This window comes from Polyodon spathula, chromosome 4 (genome assembly GCF_017654505.1).
Source record: "Polyodon spathula isolate WHYD16114869_AA chromosome 4, ASM1765450v1, whole genome shotgun sequence".
Taxonomy (NCBI): Eukaryota; Metazoa; Chordata; class Actinopteri; order Acipenseriformes; family Polyodontidae; genus Polyodon; species Polyodon spathula.
Window position 1 is genome coordinate 68,999,996 of NC_054537.1, and position 22,109 is coordinate 69,022,104.

The 22,109-nt window shown below is 37.1% G+C and overlaps 1 protein-coding gene across 1 annotated transcript in view; it reads left to right on the forward strand.

Annotated features, from left to right (window-relative positions):
* Positions 1-22,109, forward strand: part of LOC121314788 (adenylate cyclase type 2-like) — a 155,218-nt gene that overhangs the window by 127,481 nt on the left and 5,628 nt on the right. The window contains exons 10-19 of the mRNA XM_041248462.1: positions 625-801; positions 1,872-1,915; positions 5,770-5,850; positions 6,095-6,164; positions 11,295-11,392; positions 11,970-12,054; positions 13,863-14,000; positions 18,188-18,307; positions 20,871-21,055; positions 21,740-21,824. Coding sequence (XP_041104396.1) covers positions 625-801; positions 1,872-1,915; positions 5,770-5,850; positions 6,095-6,164; positions 11,295-11,392; positions 11,970-12,054; positions 13,863-14,000; positions 18,188-18,307; positions 20,871-21,055; positions 21,740-21,824 — 1,083 coding nt within the window. The remainder of the gene's footprint in view (positions 1-624; positions 802-1,871; positions 1,916-5,769; positions 5,851-6,094; positions 6,165-11,294; positions 11,393-11,969; positions 12,055-13,862; positions 14,001-18,187; positions 18,308-20,870; positions 21,056-21,739; positions 21,825-22,109) is intronic.

Sequence of the window (22,109 nt, forward strand, 5' to 3'; positions counted from 1 at the left end):
CAATATATTATGTTTTATTATGTCTGTCGTGTTGCTTACTCTGGTTTACATTTCACTTTCTATTCCCATTAAATATTTTTTGGACTATTAATAAATAATTTATACTGAATTTCAGAAGATAATTAGTCATAAATCAAGTTGTAAGCTTAAAAAAATTTGCCCTCTAGTATCTTACCATTCTTGAAAAAATGTGCATGCACAAATTCATAAGGGCAATGTTAAGGCTCAACAGTAAGGGAATATGCAGATAGCTCCTTAGCATCTCATTGACCTCTGAGATGCTCCAGATTACATATGCAGAAAGCTAGTTACCACTAGCTACATATTACATATTATATTACATATAAGCTAGTGGTAACTGCTGGAATATTTGAAGTAACGAATGTAGTTCAGCAATCCCAGTGTAAACAACTGACTTGTTTTGAGTGTCTTACAAACATCAATAACTACAGTATGCAGTGCACGCTGGCTATTTTTTCAGTACTGAATACAATTAAGCCAGTGCTTTGATGCGTTTCAAATTCAGATTTTTGCGTGGGCCATCACAATTCATAAGATATCAGAATGTTACTGTATATATATACAGCAATGTTTTTAACATTATCTTTTTGCTGTGATTTGCAGGTTGAGAGACGGAGCCCCCAGCACCACTACAGGCCAAGACACGGTATAGATGGAGCCAAGATGAGAGCGTCTGTGCGGATGACTAGGTACCTGGAGTCCTGGGGAGCAGCCAAACCATTCGCCCACTTACACCACCGAGACAGCATGACGACAGAGAACGGCAAGATCAACACCACTGTAAGGCTTTTCATTGGACTCTGTTGCCATTAATCTTCACGTTATTCAACACACTATCTGTTGCGTGTGATCAGTAAGGAATCTACCATAACTTTAAAGGCTCGATCATAAAACGTGTAAGAATTCATCAAAGGATCAAAGAATTTGACTTTTCTTCATGGAATTTATTGTAAGCTTGTATTAATTCCTCAGCAAAGCTAAAACACATTTTTCCTCATCTGGATATATATCATCTAAAAGATTATTCAACCCTTTCAAAAATATACTTAAATATTACTGTATTTGTACAGTGAATATTATGGGTACAGTATTTTATAATACTTAATATTTGTCTACTGCATACAGAATTCTATAATACTTTTTTGAAAGGGAAATTTTATCTGTTGTTTTGTTAACACAGCATTTGATTATGACTATATAATTTTGAAAGTAGAATGTTTTTATTAATTTTAATATGTAAAGAAATATTCACACTAGATAGAATTTATCTAATCAAATAGTTCGCCCCAGTGTCGGTTCCTTTAAACCATGATCCACTGATAACAAGTTTACAAATATAAATATTTTCAAAGCTGAACTCATGAGTTATTTAAAGCATGCATTTTCAATAGAATTTCAGGATTGATACTAATCCAGCATTATCTCAGTTTAGACATAGAAGTGACTTTGATCATTTTAACTTAACTTTAAACAGCATAAACCGCATCAAGGGACCTGTCCTGTACTTCGCTAAATACACTAATTCAGTTGAACAATTAATAGGATAGGCACATATAAAACAATTTAAAATAGACTACTGATTATCAGTTATTTATTGAATCAAGACGCTTCAGTTCAGCAAAATTACTTGTCCCCTCCTCCACTGCACTTTTTCAGCTTCACCTGAGAGTTGCAGTCAGACTGCCTCCCTTACTGTATGTCAGTTAACCCTGCGGGCACACACACCAAATTTATGCCAAGCCTAAAAATTGTATTGTATTAAATGCAATGTGGTTGTATGTTGGCTTAACAAACTCTTTTTACACATGTATTTGTGCTGACTGAAAAGAAAATTGTGCATCCTTTTTTAGGATGTACCGATGGGACAGTACCATTTTCAGAGGCGTTCAGAAAGGTTAGTAAAAACGTTATGTATTTTTAAACATTTTGCTGTGGAGTGTTTCACTTGCACCTACAAAACTGCTGTTAATGACTGGAGTCACCAGATACTCCATTTGTAATTTAATATTACCTGAATGACTGATTTTATAGTCAGGGATGAATTTAAGGCTTTCTGCTATAATTAGCTTTTAAAGGCGTTTCAAAAATCTATTGGCACAAAAAGGTATTTGACTGGCACTATAAATTATTCTCCCATCCTCTCTGTGTGGGGATAGTCTTGGAATTCAGTTTCCAGTGTTTACTTGCCAGCGGCCTGTCTGGTTCAATATTTTATATTTACAAGGGGTCCCCAGGTGGATCATTCAGTTGAAGCACTGCCGCTAGGAGCACAGGATGAGTCATACAGCTTGGATGGTGCCGGTTCCTGTCCGGGCTGTGCAATAAAGCCACACTTTACTGGGGACCCATGGGGGGCGACACAATGGCTCTGATGCTCTCAGGGTGGGGGAAGGGAAGCCAGCAGGGACTCCTCCACATTGCGCAACAGCGAACCCCACTGGCCAAACTGAGCACATTCAGAGTGGATAAAAAGCACGGCTGATCTCTGTTCTCCAGGATTGGTAGCCCGTCCACCTCTGCTCTGGATTGCTTGGCATAAAAGCGATTCTGGCTTTAGGCTCACATGACCTCAAAACATCCATCCTGTGTGGACTCGCTGCAGTGAGGAGAGTAAACATAATTGGGCATTCCAAATTGTAAGAAAAATAATAATTGGTCACTCTGAAATTTTAAAAAATATATACTGTATACTGATGCATAAAAGAAATGCAACACTCATTCCTAATGGATTTAATCAAATATTTTAAAAAGTTTGTGAATCCCAATGATAATTATGGAAATTCCATAGTTTTAGCATGATAGCCTTCTCGAATCAATCAAAATCAGTCAATGTCTTTTGAAACAAAATTATATATGAATTAGACAAACAATGAGTAATTAATGAGTAATTAATATTCAGGATATGTGAAAAAGTAAGTAAACCCCTGGTTTTATCAGCTCAGTTAAGGAGAAAATTACAATCATGTGTTTAAATAATTAGTTAGATCTTCAGGGCTGAGTTTGGGAGGCCCCATCCTATATAAACATCAGAAACTTTGTGAGTTTTCACCATACAAGTGTGTGGAAACATGTCATGCCACAATCAAAAGTAATCTCTGAGGACCTCAAAAAAACAGTTATTCATGCTCATCAGTCTAGAAAGGGTTACAAAACCATTTCTAAGGATTTGGGGCTCTACCAATCCACTGTCAGACTGATAGTTTGCAAATGGAAAAAGTTCAAGACCACAGTCACTCTACCCAGGAGCAGTCTGCCAAAATATCTCTAAGAACAAATCAGAAAATCATAATGGAAGTCACAAAGAACCCCAGAGTAACATCCAAGGATCTGCAGGCCACAATCTCCTTAGCTAATGTGAGTGTTCATGACTCAACTATCAGGAAAAAAACTGAACAAGAATGGTGTTCATGGAAGGATAGCCAGGAGGAAACCACTGCTCTCTAAAAAGAACATGAAGTTCCCCAAAGCAGATAGATGATTCACAAGACTTCTAGAACAATGTTCTCTGGACAGAAGAGTCAAAGGTAGAACTTTTTGGCCTCAATGAGAAACATTATGTTTGGCAAAAACCAAATACTGCGTTCAAACAGAAGAACTTCATTCTAGCCGTCAAGCATGGTGGTGGGAGTGTGAAGGTTTGGGGTTGCTTTGCTGCCTCAGGACCTGGACAGCTTGCCATCATTGACACAACCATGAATTCTGTTCTGTATCAGAAGATATTAGAGGAGAATGCCAGGCCATCGGTCCGTGAGCTGAAGCTGAACCGAAAGGGGGTCATGCAGCAAGAAAATGATCCTAAATATACAAGCAGATCTACAGAAGAAGAAATTTCACGTTTTAGAATGGCGTAGTCAAAGACTGGACCTAAACCCCATCGAAATGTTGTGGCAGGACCTGAAGTGAGCTGTCCATGCAAGGAAGCCCTCAGATGTCACCCCTCAAATGTCACCGAGTTGAAGCAGTTCTGTAAGGAGGAATGGGGCAAAATTCCTCAAAACTGATGTGAGAGACTGACCAACAGTTACAGGAAACACTTAGTTGAACTCATTGCTGCTCAAGGGGGTGCCACCAGTTACTGAATCTAAAGGTTCACATACTTTTTCACACAAGGATATTAAATGTTGAATCATTTGTGGATAAATAAATGTTGAAAAAGTATCATGTTTATGTCATTTGTTTAATCAGGTTATCTTTATTTATTATTAGGACTTAGATTAAGATCTAATAACATTTTAGGTTTGAAATATGTGAAAATCCTAAGGGGTTCACAAACTTTTTCTCAGCACTGTAGATATAAAATGAAATCACAGAAAATGTGAACAAAATCACAGATCAAAGAATCATGATAAGTTTTCATTATGAAATGTGACACACTGTCAGAATGAAAACATTACAAAGTTAGCATTGGGTATGACCTCCCTGAGCATTAACACAATCCTGGCAGCGTTGATGCATAGACCTGATCAGTCTCTGGATAGACCCTGCTGTGGGATGTTCCGCCACCCTTAAGGTGCAGCTGCAGCCAGCTGGTGGTGGTTGTCTCCCATGGATGGCACTGGCAGTCCCATAGAATCTATTGGACTGGCCACGGCAAGATCTTGACATTGTTTTCTTGAAGTCATGCAATTGTAGTTGTAGCACTGTGTGGTCTTGCATTGTCCGGCTGGAAAATCGACACTTGGCTTGGAGGAACGGAAAGACTGTTGCCTCAAGGACTTCATCAATGTATCACTGAGCAGTAAGGTTGCCCTCAATCTGCACCAAAGGCATTCTTGTGTTAAGGATATTCTTCCATCATATCATTATGCCCCTTTGTTGAAGATCTCATTCTCCAGGTAACTTCTCTCACAGACAGGCTGCCTTCAATCATGCCGATAGCAACAAAGTGATCATTAATTATTCAAGCGGGTCTTTTTGAATGGCTATTTATACAGATTCTTAATCAACTCATTTTGGCAATTTTAACTCAACTCAAATACCAAACACACAGCACTTGGTGTTTTTATGAAATCACATGACTTGAGCTCAGTATTTTGCTATCCCACGGAACAATACTACTCAAATAATCAACAAACCTATGTGCTCATTATTTAAATTGTAAATAACATTTTGTGTGCCCAATGAGCTATTCATGTAAAGACTGCTAAGACTGTTGCGTTTTCATTGTGCATCAGTGTGTGTGTGTGTGTGTGTGTGTGTGTGTGTGTGTGTGTGTCTGTGTGTGTGTGTATATATATATATATATATATATATATATATATATATATATATATATATATATATATATATATATATATATATATATATTTCAAAGAATGTCAAGTGTCTCTTAAAGGGATAAGTCATATACATCTCAGCACCTTGATCTATAGTTGATGGCTTCATCTCTGTGTAATCTATCATTGTACAATGTATTTTGAATGTACTAAGGCAAAATGGCATTTTGTCCACCATGGAACTGTATCATTCCCATTTAGCTGCAGATCCCTATGGAAAGGAGCACCTGTAACTAGTAGCTTCCAGTGGAACAGGTGCAGGTTCAGTTAGCCCACACTGAGGCTCATTAGTCAGTGTCGCCAGGTAATAGGGCCTCTGCTCTTTGATGAAATAAACAAAGGAACTCAATTGACGTGGTTTACATTCTTTGTGCCGATTCCATAGATGAGATTTCCTTTCACAATTATGATTCTTTCGTAATCATTTTGAAGTCATTTCAGTGTCTAACAACTACGCTTTTGTTTTTCACAGAACAAAATCACAGAAAAAGAGGTTTGAGGAGGAGCTGAATGAAAGAATGATTCGAACTATTGATGGAATAAACTCCCAAAAGTATGTGGTGGCATAATTTGGTTTTCTGTAAACAGTTATAGCAATCTTGAGTTCTGAAGTCTCCAATGTATTTTGGAGAAATTGTATTACTTCCTTCACAGCTAATATGCATTTTATTTATTTATTTTTATTTATTTTTACATAATTTACTATTTTAAATATATAAACTCACCTGCGTTGGTGTGTTGTTATATTGTTTGTGAAGGGTTGGGAATCCTTGTAACTGAGAAAATTTTGTTTTTAGGCAGTGGCTGAAGTCTGAAGACATTCAGAGGATTTCTCTGTTCTTTCATAATAAAACCTTAGAGAAGGAGGTAAGCAGTGGTGCAAGCATAGTTTACTCAAAAACAATTTGTGCTAGAGTGTTAGGTTTCATTTTATTGAGGATTCCAATAATGATTAGTGAAACAAACATGTAAAGTTACCCCTTAACAAAGTTTTGACCTTTCACATTGGGATTAAGGTCCTGTGAAAATCACGGAAATTGTCTTTAAAATTCACGGCAGTGTCACAGGTAAAGTATCCTATTTTGCGGAATGTGTACGGAACTATTTTATAAATTATGTGTACAGGTTATTATTATTTTGCTTATTATTAAATGCACTCAACATCAAAATCAACATCTAAGTTATTCAAGCACTTTACAATAGCTTGTGAAACGGTGTTGTAATTAACAGCATGTAGGTAAAGTATATCTGCAAGGACAGCTCTCAGTTCTAGTACATCAGATGCTTATTCACCATTTAGGACTTGCAAAACAAATGCAATGTGTAACCCATACTGATCTTGGGCATCACTCGACTCGTCAGTGACCACTGACAAACAACCAGTCTGTTTTACCAATTCCATAATCTCCTGCTTGTGATACTCAGCAACTTTAGGTAAGTATTCATGTCTCAGCTGGGTTGATGAAGGAATCACTCCACCATTTGCTACACTCAGTCTGAAGAATTCATGTAACTTTTGGCTGTCCAGTTTTTCAAGAGAGATATTTGTGCGAACAAATGCCTCTGTCAGGTCCAAATTGAATGTGTTCCGTGCTTCAGTTTTCAGTGGACTTTTGGAAAATGGAAGTCACAGTTTTTTGTTTCTTTGCAAGTAAAGCAGTCCCAGTACTGCTCTGGATTTCCGCTTTTCTCTTTCTGTGAATACTTGAATCTAAATGCCTGTAAACAGTTGATTCTCGGTAGTGATCTACAGTAATGTTGCAGGACGTACAGAAGAGCTTCCCTCCATCGCTGTGTAAAACTCCTGCTGGATACTGCTTTATGTGATCTGCTGCAGACACATTTTTAGCCTTTTTAGAGACATCCATTTTCATCCTTGGCCATGACACGCTTGAGTGACTATGGCTGAAGCATATGCATGTAATCACCTAATTAGTGAGACAATTGATTGGACCTGATATGGAGTGATTTCAGCTGTTGAGTAAAAGCAATAAAGAAAAACACAGAAAAATAATCAATATGCCACGTCTGTCAAGAGAGCAGCACCTTCGTGTAATCGGCATGTTGGAGACTGAAATAGGGCAGCGTACTGTGGCTCGCCATCTTGGGTGCTCACAGCCAGCAATTTCAAACTTGGTGAGACAGAGTAACCAAACACACTTTATCAATGACAGGCCATGAACTGGGAGACCCAGAGCCACAACACCTGCCCAAGATCGACAGATCATTTTGCAGCATTTTGTCAGTTGTTAATCAGCACAATAAAAAGTCACTGCACCTGCTCTAAAACAGAGTTTGTCATTTTTTGATCAAATCTAGTGAATTTTATCCAAATATAAGTGATAAGTTTCTTTTGATGCTCAAATATAAGTGATAAGTTTCTTATGATGCTCAGTATGTATTCCTCAGCTTTTGGTTAAAGTAAGCCATCCCAGGAAATTATCACAGTTTCGGACGCACTAGTTGTAAGGGAAGAGACTTGAAGCTGGTTCTGGGAAATGGGTATGACTGAGTGTAGACATTATGGACCTTTAAAGTGATTGTAATTAACAAATGAATTCCAAAAATCTTACTCGTTTTGCACTTCCATTAACTACATAAGTCTCAAATATGCAGTTTTGAAAGAACTGTTAAAACAAATCTCAGGTTCCATGGTTTATTCTCTGGTAATATGTTACACTTGCACTTCCTGAGTATTTCACATTCACATTGCATTCTGGGATATGTATATTGTTATTGGCCGAGAACATGTCAGTCAGTCAATGATTCTTTGGCTTCTTGTGTGAGACTGAAAACGGGCTGACATATTCAGTGCCTCGAATATTTGAATTAAAAATGTCAGTCAGCAGTTTAAAAGAAGTACAGAGAATTCCAAGAAAAGTAGTTGGGGAAGTCATTAATAGGCAATGTGTCATCATGGCATCTAATTATGTATTTTTGGGAGTTTTTTTTGGCATAATGTGACTTAATTATGACTTTTTTTTGTATATGCTAAGATCCATTTATAGCACTTATCCATAAATTATGAGTAGATACAATTTTGATGTTGCAATTGGCTTGGGAATGCTAAATTACTAAACTAGCTAACATTTAGAGTAACTAATAAACACAAAACATGTATCTACCTGCTATTAAAACATGATAATTCTTATACAGATCCTTTATAGCCATTTCTTTAGTTTTTACTCCAAAAAAAGTAAAACAGAAGCTTCTTAAGTAATAGGCTCATTAGTTTACATCTGGTTTGAAACACATGAGATCAATGGAAGTGGAATTATGTTTTTAAGTAGAATCATGTTAATGGCCAATCCTGACTTGAACCTTTGTTCTGGGTTTTCAGCATTAACCATGATTTTTCTACTTCCAGTCCAAACTCTTTCAAGTTTGACCCCTCTGCACTAGTGCATCAGAAACTTAGAATCTTCTGGGATGGCTCAGATGAACTCAAACAGAGGTTCCATATACCTGTGCTCCTGTGGATGAGAATGAGATGTTAAATCAATGTCCTATTGTAAGTGACTCTGCATATAATGCACAGTTCATAGCCTGCCTGTGTAAAGTGCCTTGTGAGGTGGTCCACTATGAAAGGTGCTATATAAAAATAAAGATATTATTATTATTTTATACTGTAGGAGAGGAAGGTTTTTTTTTTCCTTTAATCTACAGAGATATATATTGGATCAAAATGATTGAAAAACATCTCTGAAAAAACTCTGTACTTTTTTATATGAAGTTCATGCACATAGAGGGAAATAACGACAGTCTATACCTCACTAGAGAAGGATGACAAATGCTGGATACCCCTTGAGAATATGCTATGCAGTTATCAATGCCCAAGTCTGACTTCAGCTTCCACAAGTTGAGACTTTGGCAATGCAGGTTTTAAATCCAACACTCCAAGTGTCATTGAATCACTTTTGTTCTAGCTATTTACAGAATTTGTCACCTGAATATTCAGATTTCTCTGTAATGGAGGCAAATGAAAAAATGTATTTGAATTATTGGGGATTTCACTCCAATGACTAAAGGTCAAAAACTTTGTTAAGAGGCAACTTTTACTTGCATTTTCATTATGCAATTTCCAACAAAGATACACAATAGTAAAAGGTTGATTAAAGGTTGGGGGGGGGGGGGGGGGGGGGGGGGTCCAAAAACACCCACAACTTTTGACCTTTTGACCTGATCAGGCTGAAAACATAAATGTTTTTATTTTGATTGAAATAACTCTACACATCGAGTTCGGTATAAATATGGGGTTGGAAGTTAAATTCAAAATTATTTGGGTGATTTGTCATGGAAATATTCAGTTTTGTGTGAACAAGTGCATCCATCCCTCTGTCCTAAATCTGCCTACACTACGTTTCCAACTGTCCTCTGGTCCTGGTTTATGTAATATGGTTAAAGTATTGGTTAGGGTTAACTCTGTAAACTCATTTTAAGATTTTAAAGACTTCAGTCATGTCGTCCCACCCCCCCACCCCCCACCCCCCACCCCCCCGTAGAAGATTCTTCTTCTTTTTTCTAAGCTAAAGATTCAGTTCTTTCAGCCAGCCATTGTAGCTCTGTCCTTTAAGCACTTTCATAAAGTATGCTTTGAAAGCCTAAGTATATGAAGTCATAGGCTCCTTTTGTCCCCGTCCTTGCAGTGATATCTTCAGAAAAGTCTAGGAGGTTTGTCAGACAGGGCCACCCTTTTATAAATCTGTATTTGTGGTCTCCTATGTGGCCGTTTTTGTAAGGTCCTCCTCTAATTTCCCTTTTCACTATTGATTCCATTATCGTACATGTTATGGAGATGAGGTTGATGGGTCTGTATTTCCCTGGTTCTGCCTCATCCATGGCCTTGATTGAATTATGAAAAATCTTTGCCAGCGGCTTGGCGATGACCTCTCTTGGTTCTTTAAGCACTCTTGGGCATTTGCCATTCTCACCAGCCGTCTTAAAAACTGTACAGTGAGACATGGATAGTGAATGGAAATGCTTGTCAGGTTCAATCTAGTATTATATGTTTATCTATAATCCCTTTTAATAAGGTATTAACCTATCCATATCCAGTATCAAACATATATAAAACTATATTCATATATCTATTGTATCTAAATTAACATTCACATGCTACATTATTTTTAGTTTTATAAATACAAAATACAGGTATTTTATTCTCAGTTAAAATAGAACTTACTAAAACATGATGCTCAGATAAGTTGCTAAATAAATATATAAATAAGGCCTATAGCCAAATAAATTATTAATTTGCCTTTGTACCAGTCACATGTAACTCCTGGTTTCCAATTTTCACTCCACAAAAACATATTCCAATGCCCTGGCTGCAAAGTAGTAATATTGCTACACATGGAGAGAGAATAACATGAGTAATATTGAATACCTTAAAACAGGCATTTATCTGAGGCAGTGGTTTGAAAATAGGGCTGGACTCTGAGCCTATAATTTTCAATGCAGAGACAACCCTTGACTCACTAACTGAGCATTGAAGTGTTGTTAATGCATATGGTTGATTGTTCTAGATCTTCTAACCATTTAAACTTTGCAAAATACTTTAGAAAGGACAAATATCCAACTGAGGGGTTTCCAAACATTTAAAAATGACTTGATTTACTGCACTGCTTACAAATACTGATTTAAAAAATCTCTACACATTATTGAAGTGATTGTATCTGTAGTATACAAGAACCACGTCAAATCCTCATGACTAATTCAAATTCAGCAATGGACCAGAGGTAGGAATAGAGAGTGGAGACAGATTCACGAAAGTGGTGAGAGGATACAGATGCAATAAAGAGGGATTTTCCAGTTTTATAAAATTATCTAATATAATCCTGCGTTATAATAATCCATTGTATCCCGATTCTGGATAAGTTGATGTAATCAACCACTAGGTCTATTAATGGCAGAAATTGACTGTAACTGAAGATATATTTGTTACATTTTGTTCCTGATTGATTTGACATGTAACTGAGTTTCTATTTTATTTCTCAGTACAGAGCAACTACCTTGCCAGCCTTTAAGTATTATGTCACCTGTGCTTGCTTGATATTTTTCTGCATCTTCATTGTGCAGGTTCTAGTGTTGCCAAAGTAAGTATGCCTACCTTTCATAGCTTATTGCCTATGTGTGTGTGTGTGTGCAAGCATGTGTGTATGTGTATGACACCCATTGTAAATCATACCTGAGCCATGTTGAAGGTATATATTTTTTTTTTTTTCAAAATCCAGTTTTATGAGTCCACGGGAGGCTCAACTGCATAGTGTGTAGAGTGAGTCACTCAGGAAAGTGCAGGTTCATGCCTGACTGCAGAGTTGACGGTCTTCCCTGCAGGTTAGGAAGGAAGGGGCTGTTTCTTGTATAGAGGACCCTACTAGCCAGGCACCTGATGAGCTCAAAAGGACACCTGCATGGCTGGCCTTTGTCCTCTAGAGGCCTGTAACCACTTTCAAGCTCCTGGGTGTGCAGGCAGTTGGCTTGGTCTTGGGATAGGAGGATGCAAACTGACCTACAGGTCTCCCAAGCTGTTGTTTTTGCATGTCTTGTTCAGAAATTGAACTTGTTGTTACAGTGCCATGCTGACAATGTATCTGTGAGCTTTTCCCTCTTTGCGTATGTGTTTCAATTTGAAATAGTGGTTTTAAAGGGCTTGTGGTGCATGTTTTCCAGAACTCCAGTCCTTGGGATTTCATTTGGAGCAGCATTCCTTATACTCTCCTTCATCTTGCTGATCTGCTTTGCAGGACATCTTCTGGTGAGTAAACAGAGTACACTGAGCAGAGAAAGAAAAATAAAGACTTTTAATATAGCACTAGAGTATCTGCAGAGTTTTAAATTATTCAGACATGACTACACACCAGGGTCAAGATTGCCAACCTTGCCATTTTTTCTTCTGACACAGGGAATTTATTTTTAAAGATTTATTTTTTCAGTATTTTTTACAGTACTTCCACCACTACCTGCCCTAAAGAAGTACTTCAACAGATTTGTTGCAGCTGATTGGTAAAATGCCTATTAAAAAAGAGCAGTAAGAAAAAACAAGAAAATTAAACTTAATTTCTATGCTTTTCTCAATCAAGCAGATGAAAATCTAGCCTTGTTTACTTTCAGCCAAAACCAAAGACACTTTGTATTTCATGGATTTAAGGAAAGAAATATTGAAAAAAAAAAACTGAAACAAAAAAAGGGTTTTGGGTTAAGGATTTCAATTATTCTGATTTAATTAATATGAGGTAGAAAGGTATCATCAGGTAAGATATTTTGTCACATTTATGGAATCTTGTAATACTGTAGAATTGCTTTTGAGTGCAGTCAGGTTTATGATGCTGAATCCATCAACTAGTATTTTGCCTGGTTATTCTTTGAATTTATGGTGATTCAGTTGTGGTCTAGTGGAATGTCCCTTTGTTAGGCCATCTGTGTGAAGTGCCAGGGGTTTAATAAACATGCAATGGAGAGGATGAGGTGAAAAACAAAACACAAGAGAGACTATTATTAAATATATTGGGTGTGTTAAGTAACTGAGCTGCTCAGAACAGCTCAGTGGAAGAACCCACTAAATGGCACACTCTCCTCCCGAGCAGCTGAAAGCACAGATTTCATTGTTGATATGAGTGGAAAATTCTTGCTCTGAGCTGCTCAGTTACTTAACGCACCCAGTATTATTAATATTGCAAAATAGTGTTTATTCTTTTGTATTTAAAGAGGCATTGTAAGCTCTGACTCTCTGACATCTGTCTCACTTATTCTGATGCACATTTGCAAGGTTTACATTAAGCTATACCAGAGATATAATGCTCCCACATCAGCATGTTATCATTTCCTCTGGAAATTCAATTAAATGTTTTAATGAACTGTGCTTAGGTCAGCACTATAAATAGGGGTAGCTCTAGACTCAAAAATAGTCTTTAAGCCCAGGTGTTAAATCTGGAAGAAAAATCAAAAAGCGGAATCAATATGGGTCAACATAATGGACAAAAATTCAAAGGGTCCAATAATAGGGGTATGCGATAGACTGCCAAATTCAGATACAGAGCAAAATATTCTGTTTTACAATGACATTAGAAATGTGTGTAGTAAAGGAGAAGCCAAACTAATGGGAGATTTTAACTTCCTCCATATAACATGGGAAAACCCAGTGGGAAGCACTTAATGACAAATGGCAAATGACTGCTTCCTAATGCAATACTGTATTGGTGAAATGCCCAAACACTTGCTAGGGGTTCTGATTATTGTAATTAAAGTAGAGAATACATTTCCTTTTAAATATGATAAGGTATAGTCCAGTATTTGTTTCTGTCTTAATTAAAACTCAAACCCACTGTATTCATGAACCAGGATGATTTAGTTGGCAGTTTTAGCTAATTAAATACATAACCCATAGCCCCTCTGACAATACAGAAGTTGGCTAATTTTCCACTTCCTTTGGTGTTGGCTATGTTGACCCATGAAGGCTAAGTAAGCATCTGTTGAAAGCCTTTAACATCACCGAATTGGAGCTTTACAGGTTGTAACAGAATTAAAAATAAGTGTGTGGTTTCCTTTCCTCTCATTTCTTTCTAGCAATGCAGCAAAAAAGCCTCCACTTCATTACTGTGGATTCTAAAGTCTTCTGGAATCATTGCCAACAAACCTTGGCCTCGAATCACTCTCACGATGACAACCACTGCCTTAATATTAATCATGGCTGTATTCAATATGGTAAGTGCAATATCTGCTTGTGATTTGATGAATTCACTGGCTGAGCCTCATGTGGAAGCTAACCTACACTTTCAATGTTGGCAGTATAACAGTAATAATTGAAATGGTTCCCTTAACCCCTAGATCCATAGAACCTGGCCAGACTCTAAAGTGCTTAGGCCAAATTGTGGTTTCTGTTCTCTTACAATCTAACTTTTTAGGCTGGCTTCTTCTGAACTGATTCAGTGTCATTTTATTTTTTACTAGTGTTCTAAAATTGTGTGAGGTGAGAACTGTAAACATTATTCATTAGATCACACAGTATGCCACCACAGAAAACCAAAATATTATCCACCATTTGAGTTGGTGAAGAAAATATTTAAGAAAAGTGGAAAACCAACACTAAACATATCATTGTATTAGCATATACTATATCAGATTGATTATGTTGCTCCCAAATAAGATTACATTTCTTTAATATTTTTAGTGTGGTAGCTCGCAATCATTTTTTTAACATTTTTTTCTTTTGCAACATTTTCAAAAAAGAAAAAAAGTACTGTTGTTGCTACAGTGTTCTTGTTCATAAGGGTGCACATGTGTCAGCTACAACAACATACACACAGCTGCATATCAACAGTGTAGACCAATCAAGTATATAAAATAGAAATGACCAAGGAAACTAGCAGAGTGATTATAAATGGTTGAAGTATAAAGTTTACTTTTTTTATGCAGGTATCTAAAATGGCATGCATGGAACACCATAGCAACACTGGCACATCAAAAAATAAGTGTAGTAGACTTTTAAAGAAACAAAGGCATTAAACCCCGGAATATCTCAAAAGTTTTATAAATCACATCCCTATTGTAGCCTATGAAGATTCAGAAGACCTCGCTGATAATAGACTTTCATGCAGCCTTAGCAAAATAGAATGGCTTTTCTCCCTGTCAGCATTGACAACGTTAATCTTACTTAATGTTAAGAACAAAGAAAAAAAAAAAAAACGATGATACAAGCAGAGCAACAAAAGAACACAGTGTAAACCTTACCAGCAGGTAAGGTTTACACTGCTCAGTGCAACAGCTCAATGCAGCTGGATCCCATTTTCAACTGTAGTTTTTACTTGATGACTTTCAATGTACTGCCAGCAAAAGGACCATTATGGTCATCATACTGTACTGGGTAAGGAGAACGGCAAGACAAACAAACAAATACTAAGCTTTAATTGTATTACAAAAATTATGATTTAAAGTTCATTTAAAAGGCTTGAGTCATCTTTTTTGATTTTGACCTGACGCCTCCCAAGCCTTACCCCACAAAATGTATGAGAAACCACCCTCAAGGTCCATTTGACTGCACATAAGACCAAGTGGATTTTGTTACATTTCAGCATTTAGTTTACAAGCCGATTATGTTCACATAATGTATAGTATCAAATCTGGACCTATTGGAAAGGGAATTTATTTTATTATACTATAAGTAAAACGTATTAGTATACATTTTGAGTGTTTTTTTTGTGCTGTGAGCCAGTAAAATTTTCCAAAAAATAGTAAAATAAAGATACATAATGTATTTATCAGGATCTAAACGGTTAAGTAGAATTTTCCCTGCCTAGCAGGGTAGGATATTAAATGGTAAGAATGGTGTACTCAAAATACAGAAAGGGAAGTGAGGGAAAATTAGTCTGTGCCTATTTGTAATCCATTACTATAATTAAAGTAAAAGTGTTAGTCCTTGAAAAAATGTCCAAAGCCACTGGCTTTGATACATTTCTAGACTACTCTTAATGTATTTATGGGCTTTCAACAGACTGTGTGCATCTTGGTATTCTACTATTGAAGGAGAGTACTGTTAACAAAGACTTCTTAGCTGTTGAAACTGAATTGCCCGCGCTGAAATGTTATCTACAAAGAGTATTGGCCTTAATAGAGATATTACCTTGTGTACATTTATTATATTAAACTGATAAAATGACTACTAGTAGAGTCTCAAAGCTCTGTGAATATCATAATTACAAGTCATGTGTACCTTCTACTATTCATAAAATAATTGATTTACATTTTTTATGTTTTCATTGATTCAAGGTGTGAACAATCTATTAATTGCATGTCTTATAAGTCCATTTGATATGGCTTTTTAGTACAAGTTTACCCCACAAAATAGTGTAAAATATGACTTACATTCAAATTAAGGTCTAAAATACCATGAAGAATACAGCTGTTCTAGTAAACTTATTGTAATGACCTGGGGGTCTGCTTTACTAGAACAGGACACAATTGTGTGTTCGCAGAGCTCAAGAATGTTCTTTGGCCCAGAGCCAAGTTAGTAGCTGTTGCAGTTGTTCAGTCACACCAGAAGCGAGAGAATTTACAACAGTCATGAGCTCAGCTGGCAGAGCAGAGGTGCCCCCACTGCAAGGAAAAAAGGGATCGACACTTTGCAAAACCGGGGATGGGAGGTGGGGCAGATTCTGCATGTTTGGGATTGGTGGGTGACGTGCTGGGGATGTGGATTGGACAAGGGCATATAAGGGAGCGAGGGCATTGACGTGGAGGAGTGCAGGGATTCGAGAGCTATGGGATTCTCTGTTCAATTTGACTGCACTTAGTTTGGCGTAGCACACGGCCTACAGTGTGCTTTACTGTTGTTGCTACAGTCTGTGTAACACTATGGTGCTCAGCTGTTCAGGCCCGGTGGCAGTGTGCAAGTTGTTTTGAGATGGGAACATTATAGAAATGGTCACCCAAGTCAAATAACTCGCATTCACCACTATTACATGTTTACACTTCACTATTACCACAAATCAATAAATAAATACTATTACCACACTAAACTATGAAACACCCACACAGCACTAATTACTCAAAGTGCCACACTATACTGAAGGCTAAGTTTGTTTCTGGAATCGTATTTGCAACCCTTACTTCTGAGATGCAAATGAAATGAATACAATGAATATAGTGTGCAGGGAGTGCAATAAATAAATATTGACACACACCAAACTAATGTAAAGTGCTTAATGTACACATAATGCTCACTTTCAACTGGACAGTCTTGCATATATAAACGTATATGCTCATGTAAATAAGTCTGAGTCCCATAGACATAATGTTTTATTTTTCTATTAGTTATCAAATCAGCTGCAAATTACCAGTTGTATAAATAAATAAAGCAAACAATCTGTATGGGAAATGACACTAAACAAGTTGCAATGCAATGTGACTCTGCCCTCGAAATGCACAGATTAGAAAACGTTACATACTGCAAGACAAGGGGACCCTGGTACTAATTGGTAAAAATACATTTCTAGAAATAGCTACTATTTAGTTAGATTTTTGTTTTACTTTATTTTTGTTAATGATTTGTCATACAATTTTTTTATATCGATGTGGGATCTGAACAGGGTGAATTCAAAATATGTCTTTATTTATTGTGAAGATACATTGAAACCTGTGAATAGATTTTCTTGTTTATGACACTGACAACTCATTGGTCTTCCGGCACAATGGATTATGGTTTTCTTACAAATCTACTAGGTTTGGTCTTGAATATTAAAAAAAAAACACATTGTTTTCTTTAAAGGATATTATTATCTTCTGAATTCCTATAAAAAAAGCATACCTAATTAAGAAATTACTTAATGTTGTGTCATGCTGTTACGATCAACTTACTGTGTGAGTAACATAACATGTACTTTTGACAATCATGGGGAACGACTCATGTTGTACCCTTTCCCTGGTTGGCAATTTTGTATTTATTTATTTTAATCTGAGTTTCGCTGGCACTTGCATTATTTGTTCTGAAGTTCTGTGATAAGCATTTCCTAACATGAGATTTGCAACGGGATTACAGGAAGGATTACAAGGCATTCTATTTCTGTAAAATGTAGACCGTTTGTCCCTTGAATTTGACACACTTTGACCCAAAGGAACTATGTTAATTGTACCAAATTGGCACTGGCCAACCCTCTTCAGTTGTTCCACGCTTTGAATGCATATTTCTAAAATCAGGACGCCAAATTCTAGAAAAATAGTAAACATAGCCATTGTTTCAAATAATTCATTTGACTGAAATCTCTAAATACTTCAGACAGTTATTTTTTTAAACTCTTTGTCTGATTTGTCTAGCTGTTAGCTCCAGTTAAAGTAACATTTCCAAAGAGTAAAATCTGTTTTGCTGTCCATTCACATAACAAATAATTTTTCCTCAGTTCTTCTTGGAAGACAACTTGATATCTTCTGTCCCTGTATTAAACGCCTCTAATGAGAGCGTATACAACTCTAACGGACAGGCTCTGCGACTCATAGAGAAAAACAACTTTTACCTTCCAGTAAGTACCCCTGACAATGGTCTTTCTGTCTTTCTTTTTTTTCTTCCATTTTCTTTTCAGTGAGCCAAATCGAACAGAAACTACCAAGTGCAATCATTAATATTTGTAGGCAGGAAGGTCATCAGGAAAATATGATTCCCTTTGAATGAAGCAGTAAATACATTTCCTGCTTTTTCAACACTGGTGTTTAGTCATAAATGTACATTACATAAAAATACTGTGGTGCTGGGTCATCCTAAAATAATTGGTTGCAGCTCATTAGCAACACATTAAAGGGTGTACATGATGTTTTGATTAAAATACTAAATGTTTCGGGTCTTGTGTCAAGTAATCATGGACAAAAAGTCACATCTAAAACAAATTAAAGCAGTTGAAAGTAGGGAGTTTTTCTGTAATTCCTTATTTAAAACTGTTAAAATGTTGGTTTGATTCACAAACCATAACACAATTTAGTACCTTTGGTACTGAATCCATTTTCAGGCAGTTTGTTTGTGGATTCCCAGTACTCCAATACTGTTAAACTAGCATCTTTCCAAAGCATCAAAATAAAAATAAAAAATACAAATACAGTATGTGATGTGACTAAGACATTGTGAACAGTCAATAAACAAAACTTGCATCTATATCTGTATGGAATTTGTTACTCTCATTGCATTTAGTGATCCAGTGTAATTGAACACATCTGGTCAACATGTATGACTTCATAATCATTTTAATTAAAAAGTAAATCAATATAATTGATTCACAGTTTATAAAATGTCAAGCGAGAATTTAAGCTTAATCACAGGAAATAGCAGTGTGTTCTCTAAATATGCGTGTCACAGATGACTTTGTGTGGTGTGTGGGCAGTGACATCAGGTTCAGGAAGCAATGTACACAAACAGACTGGTGAAGCCGAGTTATAACATATAACACACACATGGGTGGGGAACACTGCCACATACCTCACCCCTTGTGCGCAGCACACATGGCCTCAACGGCCACCTCCCCCTTAAAAGCCCAAAAGTCCTGGTAACAGTCCTGGGCCAGGAGCAGAGGCTTGAACAGGTCTACGGTTGTAAGGCAGTCAGCAACACTGCTGACTGTGGGGTGGCACAATCCTGCCACTCTTCTGCTGCTGGTGACAATGCCAGCAGCTTTCCAGCTGACAGCGGAAATGCTGTCAGTGGAGCCATTACTGTCTCCTCCAGCCGGGGCAGTCCTGGCAGTGGAAAAGCTGTTTCCTCCCGTAGCACCCCTGGCAGTCTTCCCACAATGCTGTCAGCCTCCTGACTGCCAGGGGCAATGCTGTCAGAAGATCTTCCAGGCTGACTCCTTCAGCCAGTGCAGTCCTGGGAGCGGAAAGGTTGCTGTGGGAGAAGGTGGTCTCCTGACCTCTCCCCCCTTCTTTGACAGCACTCTACATATATGTTACAGACCCAAACGTTATAAAAGCTAAAGGAATATATTTAAGACATCTTTCCCCCCAAGATTTACGTAATCATATATTATATTTAATCATATATTAAAAGTGCCTGCTCAGCACTTTCAATAACATTGGTAAAAGAAAATATTCCCCCTGTGGTGCCATTTTACAAATGGCTCATATCACTGTAGATACCTATCATTGCCCCTCAGTATAGAACCCTTGCAATTGTAGTGGGGGTCCATTGTAATCCCTGAGGCAAAACATTAAGACTGCAGGGGAAAGTGCAGTTTCATGCACCACAAAGTACATTTAATGCAATAATTTCCAAACAGATTGCCAAAGAGCTTGACTGTGGTTTAATTGTTCTGTTAGAAATACATGCAGAGATTTCTAAACTTGGCTAATTAACAGAAGCAGCTGGGTAAATGAAAATCCCATCACTGGTCAGTAAAAGCATTAAGGCTTATTTCTTTGATTCTTTCACCCTTTATACACAGTACAGCTTGATTAGAGTGAAAAGCACCTAGTCACTGCTTGACCTTTTTAATGACCTGGCTTTAAGAAGAATTTTCTGTTCTATCTTTCAAAACTGCATTACAGAGTAGAATAACCAACATATTGGGTTTTAACAAATGTATTTAATCCCTTACCCTAACAGCACGGAATTTGTTTCAAGGGAATTTTTACATTTATTTTGCAACTGCATTTGACACTTAAGGTATTGTTCTTAGGGTCCCTCATTTAAAAAAAAAAATGTGCTGATCGTGTCCGTCCATCTGTCTGTCTGTCAACCTCTACATGAAACACGATAACTGCACTGATTTTGCAACAACCTTCAACAAATCATACACCTCTAGACTCCTATAGATGATTGCATTTGGCTAGAATCTGATAAACCTGATTCTTAACCTTTCAGGTATTGTGTGACGGAGATTATGTAGTTATGAGGACCATCTGTATGTGCGTAAAGTGGTTTTAATTTGGTATATGGATTGGCATGAAAAGATGAACAACTCTTCCTTGGCAGGAGATGCTACTGTATTTTCCATCATGTTGTGTTCTTTTCATATTATGGGAAGATATCAGTAGCTTTCAAAAACAATTTTCTGCTTTTACACTTTTACACCGTTTTTTGTTTGTTTTCCTCTGTGTCAGTATTTTATATACAGCTGTATCCTGGGCTTGATCTCCTGTTCTGTGTTCTTGAGGATAAACTATGAGTTGAAGATGGTGGTCATGTTGACGGCAGTTGTGGGATACAATATAATTATCCTGCATACTCACGCCTCAGTGTTGGATGAATACAGCAAGTTTCTGTATAAAACAGAGGTATTGGAAAGGTAGGCTTTATTAATGTGTAGAGGTAACTGGTTTACTAGTCTACTGGTTTTAAATTGTTTCTCCCCGTTTACCCACTGTTGCACATGTACAGTATTCTGTGCACAGACACACACACACACACACACACACACACACACACACACACACACACACACACATTATAACCATCTATATCATATTCTGACTAGAACAGCCTCAGAAGCCCAAAAATTCTTACTGGCAACAGCCTATGCAAGCAGCAGTCTCTGTCATATTGTAAGGCAGGAACTGCAGCATATATGGTAACACTCTATTTTTATGTATTTATTCTTAACTGGCTTACTAAAACAATTGATTTAGTGTTTCTTTATCTGTTCATGGTTAGTTAATATACAGTGAATCATTTAACCGTTTGAGCTAAAGTCCTCCCATCTCCTCCCCACATACACAACATATGATATGTAAAATGGGTTTTAATAAATATAAAGGCTTATAAACTGCAGGGTTTTTGTATGTTGTAGTTTAAGAAAAGCTAGCAACTATAGTGGTAATGAGTATCGAGTTCCACGTTTAGAAGAGATGGAGCAGAAGTAATGGGAAGACATTTTTACATTACTGATGTGCTGCAAGGAGTAACCCCAGGGAAACTTGACATTTTATTTATTGAATTCCGTTTGGCAAACTGAATTGCTTGTTTTTTCTAGGCCTGGAGTTCTGAAGGACTTGAAGACAATGGGTTCAGTGTCTCTGTTCATATTCTTCATCACACTCCTTGTTCTGGCTAGGCAGGTAAGATACCTATTTTACTGACAAATCATACAGTTGAAATTGAGTCATCAAGAGTATGTACAGTATGAGATGTTTTTCAATGGCAGTGAAATGTGTAATATCAGCAGTTCATTAAAACATATAGTGCTTTAATGACATTTTAAAAGGGGGATTGCTTGTTTACAATCATTCTGAGTGGTTCCGAGTTTTGTCATACCAGTATTGAGCTGCCACGTCAACAATCTTTCAGCTAAATTCACTGCTGGCTCTAGTTTGTCTATTTTATTTGATAGTATGAAACAAGCT